Source organism: Dermacentor albipictus, chromosome 1 (assembly GCF_038994185.2).
Source record: "Dermacentor albipictus isolate Rhodes 1998 colony chromosome 1, USDA_Dalb.pri_finalv2, whole genome shotgun sequence".
Lineage (NCBI taxonomy): Eukaryota > Metazoa > Arthropoda > Arachnida > Ixodida > Ixodidae > Dermacentor > Dermacentor albipictus.
The window spans coordinates 162,285,334-162,307,423 of NC_091821.1; the positions used below are offsets into that span (position 1 = coordinate 162,285,334).

Consider the following 22,090-nt stretch of genomic DNA (forward strand, 5'->3'; position numbering starts at 1 on the left):
TAGAATTCAATTCACGTACCCCTGCTACGCAGCGCATGTTTTCATCGTCAGTGGGTCTTATTTATTTTTCTTTTTTTCATTCGTGGTCGTCGTCCTCAGTCATAGCTATGCAATACAATTAACTCCCACCTGACCTTACTTCAAGGGCACGAATGTGGGTGCCTCGCTGCACTCTCTGTGAGCCACAAAGCTCGCTTGCTAGCTACAAAGTACAGGCTGTGCAGGACTCACCCGTACAGAGGCAGGCCACCATAAGTGCGTCCATTTCCTGCCCTTTGAAGCAAAGCCGGCAGAACACGGGCCCCGTCTGAGGTATTGACAGGACGTGTCGCCGGATCGCCATTCTTCTTTTCCTTGTGATCTTCTTTCTCTTCCACATTCTGCTTCGTCTCGTTGTTGCCTCCGTTCTTCTTCTCACTCACCCTAACGGCACAGGCCTGAGATGAAATTGGCCAACAAACCGAAAGCCTCCCAAACTAAATTTTTGCTATAATATAGTCAGAAAGATGGAAAGAAGAGCAATTGGAGAAAAAAATTTGAAAATCTTTACCCTGATTAGCCTCCGAAATAAAATAAACTACCACGAGGTAAACACATTTCAATGGAAAGAACAAGCAATAAGAGATTACACTCAGTAAGGCCAGTTTTTTCCTCCAAGCACCCTTGAGAAAGCAGTGGAGCAGTGTCGAGAGAAAGTGGGGACTGGGCAAGAAATGACAAAAAAAAAAACATTTGGACACTTGGGAATTTTTCACGCAAACATGGGCAAACGAAGAAACGGAAATACAACTGTCCCACCGCTGCTATCAGAAAGGCTAAATTTCCAATGATGACGCAGCTGCATAATAAAACATTTACTCATAACGCAACATTTTATTTTTACCTTCCATATGGCGGGCACGCGTACACACACACATACACACACCGCCATATTTCGAAGGAGGCTAAATGAAAAAGAAAAATCCCCAGAATGCCTGTGACTCCCGGCTCTGAACTTGAGCAAGTTGGTGATTCGTCATAATTATCTATCGCACTAGGACATGCAAGGACTCAAAGGATGACAGAAGAGACATGAAGCGATGTGCTGCTTCCAACAAACGTTTACTACATGGTACGCACAAATCTATAGGCATAAAGTACTAGTTCAGTGCGAGTGCAATGGTCACATAATCATCAGGCATGATAATAAAGAATGAGTGATCAAAATACAGTTTTAAATTTCCGCATGAAATGCAGCCTATCGGCTGAGCAGCCGCATGCCATCTGTGCATGCCGCCGGCGCACGTGTTAGCTTCTCTCGAGGTGGCTCGGTATAGGTAACGCTGACGCATTTAGTACCATGCCTGCTAATTGCTGCGGTTTCTAAAATCTCGCATGATGGTTGGTTACAGTTTTTTCTTTGCTGTTATTGTATTGTGCTGATGTAGACCAAGACAAAAGTGTCAACTCCCCTTCAATTGCTGTTCGATAAAGAACTTCAATTCCCGTGCAGTGATGCATAAATAAATTTGACCATGTCACTTTTATGGATGGTAACAGAACAGAGATGCCATAACATATATTTAATTGTGTTTTTTGACCTTGTTGTTTTCCACGCTTACCACACCAATATTCTGCACCTAAAAATGTCGATTCGTCACCAATAAAACTCAAGTTATTCACTGCTTGCGGCGTTAGTTTTACGTTTCTTGTGTCCTTGTCTTTCCTGAGCTGCTGCTTTAATAGGTTGAACGAACTTGTCCGCCAATTTGTGCTCATATGGACCACCTGATGCTGTTTTATTTAAAGGGGATCTAAATTGAAGTGCAGGAGTAGTTTGCATCTTACCCCTATCGGAGCGCGGCTGCTGTGACCGGGAGTCGAACCCTCGCTGAGACTAGAAATGGCTGGGTGCACTGCAAGCTCCATCTGGTTTATAGTGAGCAAGCCATATTTCGTTAAAAAGGGCGTGTACGTCACGCGCGCTTCCTGTCGAATCCATTCGTTTGTGCAGAGCGCTCCCGACTGCTTCACTGGGCGGTCTCGGCTCGAGATCTGCTTTCGGTATGCCATTAGAAAAGGCTGGCTGCAAAAAAGTGTGAAAAGTTTCGAACCGTTCGTGCTCCGATTTTGTCACTGGAGTTCGGCGTCACAATCTTGATGGAGCGTTTCACAAGCACACCCCTTGCAGCATGCGTGCTAAGGTGACCATTTGTCTGTCGTTTAACGTGGCCCGTCTAGCTATCAGATGCACCTGACAGAGGGAGCCAGTACACCGCACTGTTTTCACACGGCACGAAGTCCCGCCTGTTATTGGTGTGAGACACACTGTGCGCTTTAGCAACCCGGTAACTGCACTTGCGCAGTCCTGACAGCTGAGAATGGAAACGTCCGAGCTGCATCCTCAGCTCCTGACAAACTGGGACGATTGTGCAGTCGAAATGGAAGATGCAGTTAAACATTTTACGAAGTTTTCACCTTACAGTTTGTACTATAATAAAACCAAACGATACGACCAATTACCCTAGGTGCTGCTAAATGACCTGAAAATGTTCTGTTCAAATCAGAACGAAAAAAAAGAGCAGTTTCAATGCGACTTAGTACTTTGGGTGACTCTAGGATTAATTGTCACTTGTCTTTTACTTTTTATGGGTCTACCAAATGTTGCGCTATGGCGTTTATCGCGCCAAATATGCGTACGGATGGTTCGCAGATAGTACACATAAATCCAGAAATTAAAATTAGTTTCTACAAAAACGTTAGTGCACAGGGGCAATGCTGGATCTCCCGCTGAGGACGTGGCCGGGCCTTCACGCGGGCTGCGCCCGCCAGCCGAGCAGTCGGGGCCGCCATCCACGTCTGCCGTCTTACCTATAGACACTAAACGCATTGACCTCTGCACCGGTCTTCCCTGGTATTTATCCAGTAAACAGGCGTCTATCATTTTATTTGGTTTCTGCCGTAAGAAATACTGGCGCCTATAAAACAAAGAAAGTCTTATTGCAAATCTTTATTGCGGCCTTAGAAGAAGTTAAAATTAGAAGTAAAAGAAAATGAAATGAAACGTACGGAGTAATGACGGAATAACCGAAGAATAAAACAGTAAACACAATCTAGTCTATCGCTTTCGCAGTGCTGCGGGTCCACAGAGAGGCAAAGTGTGAACGGCGATTACTTGAGCAAAGAGACATTTTCCCCATCCTTCACATTAAAATACCTCGCAGTGCCAGGGTGTTAGAACTAAAGCTGAACAAATTATGTACTAAGTCGAAGTAATGCAGGGACAACCGAATGGAAGAAGCAAAACGATTTGTGCACCCAAGCAGCGGCATAAGTATTCGCCTGTGCGCTTGGAATGTCACGACTTCGGTTTGCGAGTTTTAGAATACGCTTATTTTTCTTTTTTGCTCGAAGTAAGGAGCGCACACGTGCCACGACGGGCGATATTTATAGACCGCTTTAAGGCACAATGCAACATGATTGATGTTTCCCTGGTTCTTCCAAGATACTTCTGTTGAAGAGAAAATTGTTAATCATTTTACTCAGCCGTGTTTAATGATTCAAGGGCTAGTCATTCCACCAAAAAAAAGTGGCAGAGAAAAACGAAAGTAGCACGGTAAATGACCAGTCCCGCATGAAATTAAAAGAAGAACCACTAATTTAATGACACCAATCATTGAAAGCAAACTAAGTGTAGAGTGAAGTAAAATGTGGAACGCAAGCTTACAATGGTGTGTGGATGCTAAAAAACAAAAGTAATATGGCAGAAGTGCATGTCTTCCAAACGAAGCAGCCAAGTGGTCACGGCACGCTATACAGTGCCGGCGAAACGTGGTAAGAGTATAGAGTTTCTGTCACATCAGATCGGGCCAACCCTCTCAGCCAAAAATTTGTAGACTGTTACAATGCCAAATTTGGTTCAGTTTTTTTTTTCCCGAAGCGTTGTTGACTTCACTGAAGTAAAGTCAGGGTGGTGGGATGATGCTTCGTACGCTTTGCAGTCAGTACTCATAAGTAGAGTGTAAATAATTATCGATTTAGTGCAGACTAATTCACGTCGCGTTTTTTTAAAAATAGAAATCACTGACCAACCGGCTGAAAGCACACCAAAGTGTCAGTCATTGGCCTACAAGCATTGCGATCAAGAAAAAAAAACGATTATTTTGCTGTTACTAATGGGAATCAGCACGTCGAAGATGCCGTCAAACACGGCCGCGAATGCACAAAAGTGCTCGTATGTGTAAATAATCAGCGTGCTGAACTGATCTGGAGCTGGAATCAGTATGTAGAGGGTTCAATGTACCTTTATCGAACTATTTGAAGTTTTTTATTGGCCCGCACTAGACAGAACTGGCAAAGACAAAGTGATGTACCCCAATGTACACATCTTTACTGAAAGGGTTACGACGCCACAAGTTATGTACATATCGCACGGTTGGTTCACCGTATGATGAGTTTTCCATAGTACGACGTATGTGAACGTGGAAAGAAAATATTGACGGTATAGTGCGGAAATGCATGCAATTCTGCCTAGCCACGGAGATGTGGCCCGCTAATGTCTATCCTTCCATTTTTATTTGTTCCTTCAGTGAGGTAAAATGTAGAGTCCAGCCTACGCACGATGTCACAGGAAGATAAACCCCAGGTATGAGGGGACACCGATCGTTTATTTCAAACAAGTTTCCTAAATTTAGTGGGCCAGCTACGTTACGAAGCGACCCTGTATACATGGATAACGTTTGTAACTAACATATTTCAGGATACACAGACTTGCTTCTGGAGCAGACTGCGGTTCAAAAACCGCTCCCTATTTGCGTGTTCCATTAGTATTCTTTGCAGCTTTGACTCAATGTCTCAAAAAGTGTCGCTTTAAGAGAAGTTCTATGTTTATTAAACGATTTCTAGTATTTTGCCCCGTTTGTGTCACATACCAATACTTGCCACGAATGTGGCTATTTTCAGGAGTTTGTTCATTGTTTCGATCGGTGTGGTACCAGCCCATAATTACTTGACCAATACACTTGCTTTCCTTACCTGTACTGAAAATGCCAGATTCCGAAAATTGGGACACCTGTAATTCAGTACTCGGTAAGTTTTAGGCCTCTCTGGAGTCGGGATGCGGGCACGTGGAGTCAGTACATATTACCCACGCCATAGCTGGTTTCGTTTGGGAGATTGAGTAAACCACGTGAAGCACTTGATCAGCTAAACAGGAAATAATGACGCAGCATGGTATTCCGCCAATTGCCCAACCCCAGATTGTGGGTACATGCCAGAAGAAGATGACAAGGCACTTCGAGTTTCTCCACTATACCTATTAGCATTTCTCTCGAATTATTTTTGGTCCTTATAATTGTTAAATGAGTCTTCTTTCTGTTTCTTTAAAACGTAATAATCCATTCATGTGGCCTGAATTATCAGATACTCAGTTCTCTTGTTCCCAGTTTTACCCGCCAAGGTTGCTGAGTGGCTATGGTGTTGGGCTGCTCAGCACGAGTTCGCGGGATCGGATCCCAGCCACGGCAGCTGCATTTAGATGGGGGCGAAAACACCCCTGTACTTAGATTTAGGTGCATGATAAGGAAACCCAGGTGGTAAAAATTTCCGGAGCCCTTCACTACGGCGTGCCTCAAATCAGAAACTGGTTTTGGCACGTAAAATCCCATAACATAATTTAATTTCTTTTTGTTCCCAGTTTTACCAATTCTAGTTCTTTGCGTCATCCTGCAGCTATTGGCGGCGCGTTTTCTGCAACCAACTGCTTCATGGCCCATCCCCAATTGTAGGTACATGCCATGATTATAACAACGAGCACAAAAACAAAAATAGCAATAAGACTACTACTACTACTACTACTACTAATAATAATAATAATATTAATAATAAGATCAATCAATCACTCAGTCAACCAATCAAATGTTTATTATAGCGCCCAGGAACAGCTACGGAGCCTTTGCACTGGTGCACTTAAAAAATAGTACGCCAGCGCAAAAGGAAATGTACAAGGAACACATATGTGGTAGACGGAACAATGCGAGGTGGAGAAACTAATCGATAAACAGAAAACGAGGAGGAGGGCGTAAAAGGGAATCGGTCATAGAGCATGATCATCTACATTTATACAAAACACAGCAAATGAACTCTGAAATATGTCAATACAGGAAGGATACTCATTACGTATTTTTTCGAGTCGAGCCATAGGACAGTCTTTAATATCAATAATAATGCCACGCGTGTAAGATATTATTAAGCAAATTTGCCATGACGAAATAATAATGGCGGGAAAACAATGAAAAACTACGCCGTAGTGATGTGTGGAAAGCCTGTTAAGCGTATCTATTTCGCTTGCAGTACGTGCTGTCAGATGCGTATCGTTTTAATCACAGATTATTTATTTTATTACAGTGCAGGCACAAGAAGCAGGCAAATAAAGCTCGAAGTAATCGTCATGAAAATTTTACATTCCACGGAAGCTTATCTGGAAATTAATGTTAAGTGTGGGATAGCTAGGGCTGCGATTTACTTGATTTATGGAGCTTTGTCTTCTTTTATGCATACAAAAAAATAATGTTATATAAATACCTTTTGAATCCTGCTCAAAATGACGGCTTAGCTGCCCTACACAATACGACGAAACTTTCTCTCTCTCTTTTAATTTTGCGTCGCTAGGCGAAATGTCCGCACGCCTCGCTGAAGTACTTTGGGGCGGATTCGGGGAAATAAATCCAGCTGACTGTGCTTGCGATACTTGGTTTCCAGAATGCGTTGCGCTAGTGGCTGACGTCATGCGCAGGCGCTAGAAATGGCTGCGGGCGCATTGTTTCTTGAAGCCAGTTGCACAAGAATTTATGCACATTCGTCATGAGTTCAATATTGGACGCTCTCAAGCTTTAGTCACTGCAGTACCATCTATGGTTCCTTTCATTTCCAGGTCATATGCGGGTTGGGCAACTGTCAATGTGTGCAAGCCAGACTGAATCTATTATAACCCACGTTGCGCCCCTCCATGAGTCTCTTAAAGCTTCGGTGTTTCTGCTCGCGAACGAAACTTCACACATATTTGTTTTGTAGAATTTTTACAGCCCATTTGTTACGTGACAAAGGTGTTATACGTCGCTTTCTGCCAAAAGTCATCCGTTATGTCTCCTGTGTATCCCCCACCCTATGTATACAATGTGATAAATTGAAAATATTCGAAGAGAGCTCCAAATCATTGTCTCAAGGTTGTGTCATCACATTACACGGAAATTTCTTTTTCATGGTTGCTTAAGAGGAGGAAAGCTTGGCTAAGAAATTCCCTTGCGTGAAGAACTAGGCGTCGGTAATGATTGATGGCGGCACTCGGATTCACTACACTAGGTCTATACACGTATATGCCGAAAACAAATTTTTGCTGCATCAAAGGAAATCTACAATTGATGTTTAATAAGTTTGTCTCAGTTCAATATCGGCAAGATTTTACTCACAAACGCCTTCATTGTTCTTCTTGTCATGGAAAAAATTCAGTGGTAGTGTAGCAGTAAATTCGAGAGAAATGCGTTTAGCTTTACGGCGCAGCTCTTTGAGGTCCAGGATCTATGATTTAAACCGCGTTCACCACATTGCAAAGTGTTGATCAGGGGCTTACTCGACCGACGCCCTGCCTCTTCGAGGAGCGAAGTGCAAGTGACGGTGATCTGGAACAGAGCGCCGTCAGTTGCACTGTACATACATACATACATACATACTAACATACTAACATACATACATACTAACATACTAACATACATACTAACATACATACATACATACATACATACATACATACATACATACATACATACATACATACATACATACATACATACTACATACATACATACTAACATACATACATACATACATACATACATACATACATACATACATACATACATACATACATACATACATACATACATACATACATACATACATACATACATACATACATACGCTTTTCCCACCCCCTCTCTATCTTTACCCCACGACTGTCTTCCCACAATTCACATACATACCCTTTCTCCACTTTGACACTCCTAATGTAAACGTATTAAGAGCAAACACTAGCAGGAGTCGTGGAAGCAGGGCTTTCATCATCAGATGCATTGTCCCATCTCCCTCAAAAGACAAAGGTCCAATTAATTTTCTTTGAGGACGTACAAAGGTTCGAGATTTCCGATACGAATCGAACAGCCTCTTGCTCTGCAGTAGATTGGAGAGTTAGATATTCATAATTTCGGAATGTTCGAACGGCTGAACAACATGCAGATGTAAATCTATAGCGTGCATGCAGTGGGAGTGCTATGCAAGCGGTGACTGTTTAGCTGTCACTTTTATTGCCTGTTTCCAATTAATGCAGCTGGATATATTTAGGCAATCCTGTAACTTGTGTTCCGAACCATTCTGCCGCAGGGTATGTTGTTGCGGTGCAAATTAACGGCCTACTGAAAAAGGAGAGTGAGCAGCAATTTTTATCACGATAACTCAATTCCATGTAAATAAACCGTGATATCTGCTAAGACTATTTTCACGTAGGTATTTCTGTGAAATCTTGTTTCATTTTCTTGCTTGACATCACCGCGTTTCCATTAAATGCTATATTGTTTTGCATTGAACTCGGGGTTACTTCTGAATGATATATACTTTCATTCTCAGTCTTACATTAGTACACACCGAACTGACCTCAGCGCGGACACTATCGATGACACTACCGAAAACATTAATGAGGTCAATATACATTGACTCTACGTTAACAGAACCACCGGCAGTGAATTCATTAGTACTGTCCCGTAAACATGGCACAAGACGCCAACAAGGCACTAGTTGACTCAACGATCAACAGCGCAGCAGTGCCTGGTAGTATAATGGCCAGTTCCCGTAAACTACATGTCCGACGTTCGTATCCCCGCTCTATGCCGGCTGAAGTAATACCAGAATGCTTGTGTTTGTAATTTTTCTAGCTATATTTAACATAATCCACGTCTGACACGTTCATAAAGGCGGAGCAGTGACCCCGGTGCAAACAACTGCAGCTCAACATCTGTATTACCGGTATACTACTTAAATGTTCAGAAACATTACAATTACGAGGTTTAACTGGTAGCTTCATTAGGAAATAAGGCATAATCAGTCAACTTTAGGTTTTTTTTTTTTTAAAGTAAGTCGTCATGTGAACGAGAAATATTCTCGAGCGTCCACAAAAGGTTACGCACCATATAGTGAGAAAACTTGGGAGAGTTGGCGACGCATCATTTTCTACGTACAGCGCACTGAGGAACAAGGAACGTGCGTGCCATTCTTACTCTGCGTGTTGTCTATGGGTCCGCGTTGCGTAGCAGTTCAAACACAGGACAGCTTTATTTGTAGAACTACAAAAACTGGACGAACGCTTGAATCGACATACATCTGTCTAGCGTAATGACGACGCTATGCGTTGAAATGCATTCTAGGAGACCTGTATCAGTAAATTTTGTTTTCATGCTTTAACTCGCGGCGTTTGAAGAATACACAATTAACCTCCATGGGGCCAAGTACTTCGTCTTTAATATTCGCTCATTATGTAAATGATTTACCGTGCATTCCCTTTTCACAGAAAATAATAATTTACGCTTACTACACAAATCCTTCTTTTTTTCACGAACACTTCATTCCCATTTCTAGATAAAGCTGTAAATCACTGTTATATAATTCTGTTGCCCGGCTAGACATACATCAGCACCAGTTTTGACACGGACGAGCGAAAGACCGCAGGACCAGTGCTGACTATCAACTCCTGTGTTGCTCTGTTCTTCCGCTCGTCTGTGTCAAAAAGGGGCGCTGTAGAAGATGAATCGACAAACTTGACTAATTTGCAATCATAATACATAAACAGGTTAAAACTAAATTTGTTATAGCCTATTTACAGCATCTCTGTATACATAGGCATTGTCATCGTTGAATACGTCACCGCGTTGCCATTGAGCGCCTACTGGTTTCCGCTTCCGGGTAGCGAAAACTGACTGAGTAAAGGCAAAAAAGGGCTGTTTTCGCTTCAGGGTGAATTATCTTTCTCTCAATGATACAACGCTTTCAACTAACGCTCGAACGGTATACGTTAGCGCTGGTGATCATTTACACGTGGCCTTATTTCAGCCTGATGGCGGTGAGTAAATACTCCAAGTCGTTGCGTGTCTGTCCTCCGATGAAGCGATATTCGATTGGATGCACTTATTTTTAGTACCAACCTCATTTGAGCGATCTTGTGCGCGACAGCGATGAGTGACGGCGACGAACAACGAAACGAACGAGCTGTCTGTCGCGTGACGAGATCGCTCGTTCCATTTACTCGGCTGCTTGGTTATGGAAATCCAAAATTTGTCTCTCACCCCGCTGAAGCGCTTCGGGTGGCTAGCCAATGGGACACCGGCTCGAAGAGTATGCGCTTCCTCTACACCATCACCCCTTCGTGTGTTAAGGGGGAGCACATCTTCGCCGGGATCGGGTGTGGCTTCGAGGAAGCGGGGACTCACGCTTAGCAGGCACTGCCACCAGCTACGTCGATTTGACATGTTCCGTCGCCTTTTTCAGTTTGCGTTGCCGAAATACCACGTGAAACCAAATCTGATCAAATGTATTGCGTTGTTGGGTGCCCAAACGGTTACTGAAACATGACTGAAGCTGGTTAGAGCACTCACTTCAATCGTTTTTCATCGCGGCCTCACCAGATAGAACGGCAGAAACACTGATTACGCGTGGTCTGTAGGCAACAGTACGTACAGTACTCAGCGATAGAAACACGATACTCGAAGCGCATAGTCGCGGGCGCTTTCTACGCCGACTGAAAGCGCTGGGAACAACGAGCTGATGTATCGTGGTATACATTCAAAGTGAGAACCTTTGTGACGCATTGTGACTGTATCTGGTCCCGGTGATCAGCTAGAGCTCACCTGTGGCGCAAAAAAAAGCAAAAAGAAGGTGGAAGCTGCGTGCTCCGAGTATCGCGTTTCATTCGCTGTGCAGTGTACATTTCCGACGCTGTTTTGCTATGGTCTAGCAGTTCTAACGTTAACAAAGGAGCCGCTCATACGTAAGAGCTTCGTGTCCCATGGGAATGGCCTGTCTTCGCCTCCGCAGATATAACGGCCCCGGAGCTTGGGCTACGAAGGCGAACACTCAGATTTGTAGTCGTCATTTTGCGGTCTTATCACTGCATCAGTCTTCCTTTTAGGCTATATTTTCTTTCCTCGCGCTTCCTAACTCTGGTTATGTCCGGCACATGAGTGTTTGCTGTGCTTCGACGGCGATCGTAAACTCACCGCCATGTTCACACTTGCCACCACGGATGATTCTTGTCACCCGCCGTGGTTGCTTAGTGGCTGTGGTGTTGGGCTGCTAAGCACGAGCTCGCGGGATCGAATCCCGGCCATGGCGGCCGCATTTCGACGGGGGCGGAATGTGAGAACACCTGTGTACTTAGGTGTAGGTGCACGTTAAAGCACCTCAGGTGGTCCACATTTCTGGAGTCCCCCACTACGGCGTGCCTCATAATCAGAAAGTGGTTTTGGCACGTAAAACCACATAATTAACTGCTCTTCTCAAGCTAAGCTGTTTAAAATGGACCATGACTGAAGATTGGGCTCGTTTCTAAGACATTAAGAATGGCGTAGCATTGCAGAGATTACTCTAATTACAACGGACAGAGAAGGGGAACTTACCGACACATGTGCGATCAGCGAAGCGGCTCAAGAAAAAGAAGACGTACCTCCATCTCTTTTTTTGTCTATGCTCTTTAAGGGCTTTGCATGAGAGATATTAAGCTAATAGGCTTTCGCTGCTACCAAAGCGGTTAAGCAAGGCTTTCTGATTTTCTCGTTAATCATAAATGACGAAGTATTTGTCAGAAGACTACAAGGTTTACCTGAGTGGCGGCAGTGGTTATGAGCGATAACTCGTAGGCTTCTGCGTGTCTTATTCGGTTACAATAGCGATGTTGCGTTTCCATGTTTATGGTTGGATCGAACCCTCTGACGTCGCAGGCACAGCAGCGTGACTGTTCAAACCGCACGCATGCTTCTCTCATGTCGACGCCAACTACAGTCGAGCACCTCTGCAACAAACGCTACTAGAACAGAATGAGCTGTATAACGAAGGAATAACTCTGCACCTGTTCTTGTGCGAGTTGTGCGTTGCGTGACCCTTACAATGAACTGACCTACATAACGAAGGATTTTGGAGGCCTCAAGCAGTTCGTTATGAAGGCGGTTGAGTGTATTACTTCTTTGACACGACTGGCACGTATACGTCACGTCCCACATAGCGCGAGCTAGAGCACTGTTGGGCGCTCTAGCTTCTGTTTGGTCTCTAGAATTAAGGACTTTCTTCCTTGCGTCACGAGCGGAAGCGTGTCAGTTTGTCCCTTTCTGACCTCGTGGCAGCTAACGTTTTGGAACGCTGTGTTAAACTGCACCCCTGATTTCAGGGATGGCTCTCATTCCCCATCCTTTCCTCGTAGAAGAATGCCACAAAGATGCTGCGAGAAATTGTTCCGCCTTCGGATTCTAGCCAGGTTGTATACTTTCTTTCTGGAGCAAAAAAATTTCTGTCGATTACGACACTCCCTAATGCAATATCTGTATACGCGTTTTCATTTCGCGATAAATTGGCTGGCGCGGAAAGTGTGTCTCGTGCGGCAGACCACAAACGCAGCAAATGGAGCTAACTGCCTCGCTAATCGGGAGATCGCAAAACGCAGTACGTGGGTGACACTTGGGCGCGATTCACAGAAGCCGCCGCAGACAGACCTCCGCTCACGCAGCGCTTTGTTTCCGTAGATAGTATCGGTGAACAAGCTCTCCCCATGCCATCGATGAACAGACGGCGGAGTGCTACTCTGGCGCCATCTCGTAGCGGTCGTCACCGCAGGGCCCGTCTTGCGCGGTAGTACGCTTTTCTTCACAAGCTTTCGCCATAGCCTCCTCCTCCGCTTTCCGCTTCATGGCTCCGCTGCACCCTCCTCCTCCGCTTTTTTCCTCACGCGCTCTTCGCTATCGCTGTCTTTCATGCTCCGCTGCGCTCCACGTTCGCTCTTTCATCCTTCGCTGTGCTCGTTCGCTCAGTTAAACGTTACTGAGCGAACGTTACGAATGTTAAACGTTACCTTGTGTGCACCACTAGTACACAGAACACAGAGGGAGATGTGTTTGCTTGAGGTGTTGTTGTGCGCGATATTTCATAACCTCGGAGAAGGTTGACCATTGTCATTGCCTCACTTGGCACATCACACCATCACATCGGAGGAAATGCGTCTGGTTGGCTCCCTTTCTTTGAGGGACGGGAAAAAGGGTATGGAAAGATAAAATAGAGGGAGGGAGGGGAGGGGGAAGAAATCCGTGGTGAGCTCGCGCACGCACCCGGGGAGCCCGAGCGAGTGAAAGGCGTTCATAGCGTTGTGGGCCGACTAGCGATGGGGGCGGTCTTCAAGTAGCACTTGCGCAGACAACGGCCGATCGTTGAGTCGTCGCAATGCGATAGATAATGTTTGTCTTTCCGATTCAAATTCATGACAATGGCACAAAAATGTACCGTGGCAGAAGTATCAAACGTGAATTATGGGGCTGTACGTGCCAAAACAACCATCGGATTATGAGACACGCCGTAGTGGCGGACTCCGCATTGATTTTGACACCTGGTATTCTTTAATATGTCCCAAAATCTAAATGCACGTGCGTTTTCTATTTCGCCCCCGTCGTAATGCGGCTGCCGTGGTAGGGATCAAATCTGTGACCTCGAGCAATGCCATAGCCGCAAAGCTACCGCGGCGGGCACAGAAGTGTTGATTTCACGTGCGACGGCTTCCGTAGTGTCACCTGGACCTTGCGGTGCCTTTAATTATTGCGGCACTGCTTCTGCATGCCCTGCGTAAGTTGTTCGCTTGACATATTTGCAGTGTTTATTTTTCATAAATAGCAGAAACGTACTGTAGCGTACCTTGAACTTAAGTTTACCCAGTTTCTCCGCAACCGCTGTCGTGTTCAGTAGTAGCGTTTCCTTGCCTTCTCACGTCACCTTTTCCCTATTTGCCGCTCCTTCCCCCCTTGCGTGGGAGCTGCCTCTTCCCCCCATCGTCTTTACAGTTCTATCTACGTCCTCTCTGGACTCGCACGTTACTAGAAAGGTAAGCGCTGCAGTTCCTGCAATGCTTTCGAGGGTGATCGTGGATAATTACAGCTGTCACGAGGCTAATGTGACGACGCACAGGGAGCTGCAGAGGGCATTGTACACATTCAACGCGGCGAGGTCGAAATGAGTTTCTCTCGTCGCCTTACCTCTCTGCTTCGCTCCTGTCATGTATACACACGCTCTGAACCACTCCCCGGTGCGGTGTGCCAGACAATAGCAGCAACAGCAGCAGCAATAGCAGCATCAGCAGCAGCAGCAGCGGGAAAGTTTAAGGAAGAGGAAAAAAAAACTTTGCTTTAAAATGACCATCTCATATATTTTAAAGAGTAACAAAGCACGCAAGCCTTGTGTAAGTGAATTAGATGAATTAAAACAAAGAAATACTTTGAGTTGCTTCCTCGAGCGTGTAATATGTTGTGTGGGGAGCGCACGCCTAAGCGCTCTCCAAAGAAGCAGTCTAGAAGGCCGTGCTCCCGGGTGACGAAAGAAGCCCCGCTTTGCTATCGTACATTGCTCTTATACACATGCATTACATGATGGCAGATCAGATACGGTAGTCGCAGCTGTCGATGGCTGCTGACGTAACGCGTCAAACACGAACACCGATTCCAGCACATAATAGTGGCGACTACGACACATATCTACCGCACATTTCCTGACTTTATTCACGCTGATGATTTGGCAATAACACACGCCCTATGCGATTCTTCTCATGAGTTTGAACCAATAAGTACCAATAGTGATACTAATACCTTGTCAAGATTCTTCGAAAATGTTGTCAGCAAGCGTATCAACCTTTTTATTCCTTTTAAAACAAAGAAAACAAACACTGAAATTCCTTGGATGACTAGGGACCTCCTGCATTTATGAAGTCGTGTGGCCCGATTACGTCGATCGAAACGCTCTGGTGACTAAACAAAACTCATGCAGTTCCATAGCACTAAAAATAATACATTATGGGGTTCTACGTGCCAAAGCAACTTTTCTCATTATGAGGCACGCCGTAGTGGGGGACTCCGGAAATTTTTACCACCTGGGGTTCTTTAACGTGCACCTAATCGAAGTACATGGGTGTTTTCGCATTTCGCCCCCATGGAAATGCGGCCGCCGTGGCCGGAATTTGATCCCGCGACCTAGTGCTTAGCAGCCCAACACCACAGCCACTAAGCAACCACGGTGGGTGAGCGCCAAAAAGGAACTCTGTTCTAAAGTGATTGCTGTAAAGGATTTTATTACAAGGTAACTTTGCCGAAATTAATGCTGGCTAATCCCCGAAAATTTCGGAAAGCTATACCACTTGGGTCATCCTCGGACACGTTATTAATTAACAATGTTGCAGTTTCTGATTCCCGGACAATAGCTTCTTCTTTTAACACCTACGTGCACTATGTCTTTACGACTGATAACTCTGTAACCCCTATTTTTGACTCCGAACCATACCCTCCAATCGACGATGTATCACTGTACTGAGGGTGTACTTAACTTAATTCTAAACTTAGACACAAAAAGTCGTGTGGTTTTGACGATATTCCGACTGTTTTTCTCGTTCGATACTCACTTTGGTGCAGCAAATATCTAAGAATTATCTTTAGAAAATCTTTCTCAACCGCCACCATTCCTCCCTCGTGCAAACTTGCTTCAAGTTGGCCCTTAATTAAGTCGGGTAACGTTCAATTGTTGTCTAACTATAGGCCAATCTCCTTAACATCACACTCATGTAAATTACTCAAACACATTATCTTTGAGCATAATATGAAATTTCTTGAAACTAACACAATTTTATGCACTTTCCAGCATGGTTTTAGACATGGCCTTGGCACTATAACACAACTGACAGAATTCGTTCATGACATAAGCAGTTCCTTAGACATAGGTGAGCAGATTGATGCTATTTTGTAGACATTGCAAAAACGTTCGACCCTGTCTCACCCCCTAAACTAATGGACAAGCTGTTCGCTATACTAAAAAAATGCATTTTTGGTTGGCTGGATATCAGACTTTCTTTCCCAGCACTCGCAATATGTACATTAGAACTCTACTAACTCACCCTAGATGCCTGTTTCATCAGGCGTTCCCCAAGGCTCAGTACTGGGTCCTCTTTTATTCCTGCTCTATATTAATGATCTCCCCCTACACACCTTCAGTTAAAATACGCTTTTTGCAGATGATTGTGTTTTATATCATACAATTAAATCTCCTACTCAGCATGTTGTACTTAACAATTATTTTGCTGACTTCTGTAACTGATCTAAAGCAGGGCAAATGAATATCAACTTTTCCAAAAGTGTCTCCATGTCCTTTACACGATGCTCATGCCCTTCCTTCTTTGCCTATGCCTTTAACAACATTGCTTTAAATACGAACTTCGAATTCAAATATTTAGGTATCCTACTAATAGACGATTTGTCATGGTCGAAACACATTGATGTCACCTGGAACAAGGCCCTTAAAAGACTAGGTTACTTACATCGTACGCTGTGTCTTGCTCCTCAAGAAACTAAACTTATTACATATAAAACCCTCATTCGCCCCATCCTCCAATATGGCTGCGTTGTATGGAACACATACAAACACTGTGACGCCAAAAAACTAGAATCAGTGCAAAAAAAAAGGCAGTGCGTCCTGTTTGTAGGAGATATGACAAGGAATTTTTGCCGTCTAACTCTCTTCACCTAATTGGTCTCATCCTCTTGCAGAGCGTCGCAAACTTGAATACCTAAAATTCCTTCACGCGTTAATCAATACTCCTCGCCTCTCCTCTCTAGATAACTACTTGACTTTTTTCAAACCTCCATGTAAGAGGAGTCACCTTGCTCTAAATACCTCAACCTTTTTTGCGCCCGCTACTTCGTTTAAACACAGTTTCTTTCGATCCACATTTGAAGTCTGGAATTCATTACCAGGCAACATCCGTTCACAACCATTGACACAATTCATGCAAGCTTGTTTATAAATGTTGTATGTTTGTTGTTCATCCCACTCCTGCAATATCCTCATTGAGGCTTCAGTATTTATAAAGAAATAAAATAAATAAATACATGAAGTTTGAAAACATGGGCTTAAATCGAATGAGGTATTAGGGAATCCTAAATGAAGCTATTCATGTAGTCACTTGGACTTCATAATGTCAAGGAAAATTACCGAGTGACTAAACTGGGAGTCTAAAATTGCAGATATTCATAAAGTAACATTAACGATGAAGTTATACAATGAGCCGCATTAGCTGAAGACATCAAATAATACTGCGTAAATGTAGTCACTAGTTCTCATTCTCTGGAGGCAATAAATGGAACGTGCCAAAATTTGAAGAACTAATAAGGATGCTAACCGACTTTAGGAGAGCCCTCGGGAGCTCTTAGAAGATTGGAATGAATGAATGTATGGAAAATAAAATCCAACTGGCTTCTTTATTAGCTGAGAGATACGGTAGGTTTGGGAACTGAAATGTCAGTTATGCCAAAATATTTACTCAGAAAAACAACAAAAAAAGAAATATTGAGGTAACAGAATTATAAATTCAGTTGGCAGTGAAAGCGTTTCTTGCGGTGCGCTATTCGCCATTTTTTTTTAATTGGGGGCGTTGCATCAGTTGTTCAATTTCCCTGTGATCAGGAAAGGATTCTCTTCTAGTGTAGGTTAGGGCATGTACCCACAGTGGGTAATTGCCCAATGATGCTTCTCTCGCTCTCTTTTAAACCTGAAACCGTGTCGCAAAATTTTTTATTCTTTTCCAATACACTCCACGAGGCTCGTAAAAATGTGGGAACCACACGTGCATAAAGGATTTCTGCCAAAAAGCACCGATGATCTGCACGCTCTAACAAACGAAATTCATTGGTTTTCCCTGCGATAGTGCTAAGTATAATGATGAATTTCTCCTCAGAGGGTTAGCACTCGTGCACACCTCCAGGGCTGGGGATTTGTTTTCGTCGTGGCCAGCAGAAAGCCACTTGTAACTATCATGAATTCTGCCGGTCGCACGGCTGATTAACTTGTCATATTCGAACAAAAATAAAGTTTTCAACGTATTTGCACACCTGTATTAATTATCGCTGCGCGCCCGTGAAGAAATTATGCCGAGATTTACGATTATTGCGGCTATCAACGTGTACTTCGCCTGCCTGTGCCAGTCAGCACGCAGCGCCCTTGCAGTACCCCAGTGTGTGTCTCTATTTTCCCGTCATTCTTCGCACTTAGCTGAAGCTGGAACGCCCGCCTGTGGCCATTTTTGGAATTTGCATTTATGTCCTCATATTGAAGCGAAGACCCACAACAAGCAACTTCTGGCACAAGGATTACAACGGGGCGAAGAAAGGTGAACCAATCGTAAGCAAACTGGTATTTATGGAGTAACAATGGTAATCTTTTTTGTTTTTCTCGCTGCTATCCGTTCTTCCATTCCCTTGTTCTCCTGATCTTGTTACATGTCTTCATAAAAAAAATGTCCCAATAAAGAAAGTGAAGATACGTTTCCCTCGATACAGGTTGCTGCAAAGGGAGTTACTTCAAAAATAACGAAACATACATTAGAGCAGAATTTAATAAGACTGACGCACACTAGACAGATTCATTTCCTTGTCGTGTATTTTTTTCTTATCAAGCGTTGCGCCGAACGGCCAGCCCCAATAATGGCTACACCTCAGCCATGTCGGAACGAATGGCAAAAAAAAAGTGAGAATTGTTGAAACGCGATAAAATATTTATTAAAGCTTTCAAAATGCCAAACGCTCGCCCTTGGAACATCGGATCGCAATGCGATAAGGGGCTGGTTCACCCCAGGGCGAATATCCGCCTTTGAAAAGAAAGCCATCGATTAATTTCCTTTTTTATTTTTTATTTTGTTCTTCTCGCTTTCATGGAACATCTCCTAGTGAAACAACGCGAAGAACAGCGAAGAATATTTGTATTTACAATGAAATGTCTGGACAGGCCTTCCCTCTGCGTTGCAACACAACCGTTGAGCCACATGGCGCGCTATTAGCGCAAAGAGAGGGTATGTATTTTCTCCTTTGAGAAAAAGGAACTTTGTAGAAGAGCGTTTAATTGTGTTGTATAGCTTTATCTAGTGAGGCGGAGTTTGCGTAATTTGCTCCACTTTTCTTGTTCAGACTACATTGTTCTTTTTAATTGTAGGTTATACATGCTGGCCTACCAGTCACATGACCTGATTCGCCGGCATCCTTCACGAAAAATGTTTTTGCCCAGTCGGAGGCTTCTAGGTCAAAGAAAGTGAAAGAGGGAATACCACATATTATCATTTGAAGTTTATTCGCATTTCTCATTTGACGTTTTCATAAATTTTATACCTCCTTTGAGTTCTCTAAGAGCAATCCTAGGCATTAAACTGGACATGATAAATCTGTTGAAGTCAAGACACGAAAGTATATTTACTGAAGTGACTGGAGAAGGGCACGCCAAACTTTAAATAATGCTAATGCATAACTACCTAAAGTGTTTTCAATGCGATATGTCATGCGACGTACGAGGCTAGTGTATATAATATACGGGGTGATCATTTTTAAGTTTAGTTTTGAAATATCGCCTGTAGCTGATAGCAATTCTTTCCTTCGAGGTGGATTATTCGTTCAGGCAGAAATTACTAGTACGACAAATCGAAACACACATTCAACTATTTAACAAAGTTTTGCTAATTAACTTCTTAATTAATTACTTTATGACCCATGTTGCAATTTACGAATTTTAGCCGCTGAGTTTGCAAGACATATCCACTTGAAATGAATTTCCAGGATGACACCAGTTTCGGTATATTAATTCCCAAAGTGTGGGACGAAATACATGGGCTTTCTAGTTACTATTGTGCTTCAATGCATAAAAGAGCGTGTTGTTAAAAAAGTAAGGGGAACAACGGCGCATTTTTTACAGGGAATTTGATGACGCATATCTCCAAACTGGTGTCATTTTGGTAATTCACGTCAAGTGGATACGCCTTGCAAACTTTCCGGTTACATTTCCTAAATTTCAATATGGGCCATAAAGTAATTAATTAAGATGTTAATAATCGAAATCTTGAATTATTGCATCTTTTTTTCGATTTATCGTGCAAGCAATTTCCACTTCTCTTTCGAATCCAGCTCGGGTAACTAGAATTATGTAATTTGCAACAGGGGATCCGAAAAAATCCGGTAACCCTAAAACTGATCACCCCTTATTACAACGCTTCGCCGGTTGGCACAGAAAAATGTTATCACAAAATGCGCACAAAAGCACTGAATGCAGTCAGACAGCATAAACACAAAGTTGTGCACGTGAGTTCAGGAAGCCACGGAAGTTTATATTCAGTACGTGCAGTTGCTCTATTTCTTTATTACTGCAAAGTATTCAGGCATCAAATAATAGGTAGAGAGAATGACAAACTGGGCTAATTGGTTTCGATGGAAATAATGCATTCTATTAGCGGAACGACTAAGACGCAGAAAGCGTTAAAATAGGCAGAACCAATGCTAGATCATTAACTGACGATTTGTTTCCAAAAACGAAGATATATAGGTACAGGGTCGCCCACCTACGGGGAAAACGCCTCATAAGTTATTTAAACCAGTATAACTTGAACACGTATAAATTAAAGCTTTCTTAGCCCCTTACTACGGCTTTGGAAGTATCTTCTATCGAATCGCAATCGACTGTGCAGGTGCACAATGACGTCAAAGCGCCAGACACCCACAACTCATGGAAATTGTTCCATATAGTCCTGTATCGGATTATATAGCGCCTAATTTGGACCCCACGCCCTGTAGCCTCGCCGCGCTCTTAACACTGAATATCTAATCAGCCCAGGTCGACTGTGGCGTTTGACTCGTTTTGACTCGTTTGAACACGAAGAAACGAGCCGATACCATGGCTATCATATTATAATCTTTAAATAAAAATACCTAGGGTCCTATAAAGTAAAACTATTCTAATTGGTTTTTATTGCAATTTTGTGACGTCAAATTTAAGTAACCACCGACGCAAGCATTGGACGGTAACACGCAGCGTTGTTTGAAGCACCTAATCAAGCGCTGCCCTCGTTAATAGGAGGTCTCGTTTGTTTGATTTCAAAGTGAATAGCATACCCTACTTTGACAGGTTTTTCTCATCTAAGTGGCCGACAAGAGACGAGGACCACGCAGAAATGAAGAGGGCTTCGCTGGGGCCGAGATAATAGATATATATATATATAGCGCCTTAAATGTAGATAACCGGACGATGAGGGTAACGCCGGCGTCTGGGATTGGCCCGCGTCTCGTTACTTGGCTTGTGATGGCTGGTTAAAAATTCCGGCGGCGTGCGACGGAAGGTTCAAAATGTCGCTTAAACGGATCCTCAGCGACGAGTTGGCCAAGCGATGTCGTAGATGCATCGAAAGGGCTCGACAACGTTGTACTGCCAAGTAAAATTTGGATTATAGTGTTACGTGTGGAAAGACACAGACGAAAGAGGCTATTTACAGTGGAGCCAGGCAGCCAGGTCGACCCTCGCTCGCGCCAAGGGCACCAACCAACTTCATCGTCGTTCTCGCGGCGGCTCGTCTTTTGAGCATCGCTCGATTATATCGTAATACTACTCCCCCCCCCCCCCCCCCCCCGGGCAGCAGAAGCGCCTTCACCGCCTGTTAAATATCCAAGGCGCGTAGAGAGTTGTAGGGTGTGAGTCAGGCGGTGTGGACAATGTCACTGGTTGTCACAGCGGAGGACGTAGTGCGCGTGGCTAGAACGATCTTATACGTGACATCGGTCACTTTGCGGAGCATGCGATATGGGCCTGTGTAACAGGACAGCAGTTTTTCACAAAGGCCAAGTTTACGCGATGGTGACCAAAGCAACACGAGTGTGCCGGGAACAAAATGGACATCACGGTGACGGAGGTCGTAGCGTTGCTTCTGTTTGTCTTCAGACAATTGTAACCGAGCGCGCGCAAGTTGGCGAGCATGGTC

The 22,090-nt window shown here is 43.9% G+C and overlaps 1 protein-coding gene across 1 annotated transcript in view; it reads right to left on the reverse strand.

Annotated features, from left to right (window-relative positions):
• LOC135910469 (E3 ubiquitin-protein ligase MARCHF3-like) overlaps positions 1–422 on the reverse strand; it is a 73,866-nt gene extending 73,444 nt beyond the window's left edge. The window contains exon 1 of the mRNA XM_065442505.2: positions 232–422. Within this exon, the coding sequence (XP_065298577.1) occupies positions 232–379 (148 nt within the window). The 5' untranslated portion in view covers positions 380–422. The remainder of the gene's footprint in view (positions 1–231) is intronic.
• Positions 423–22,090: the final 21,668 nt, after the last annotated feature.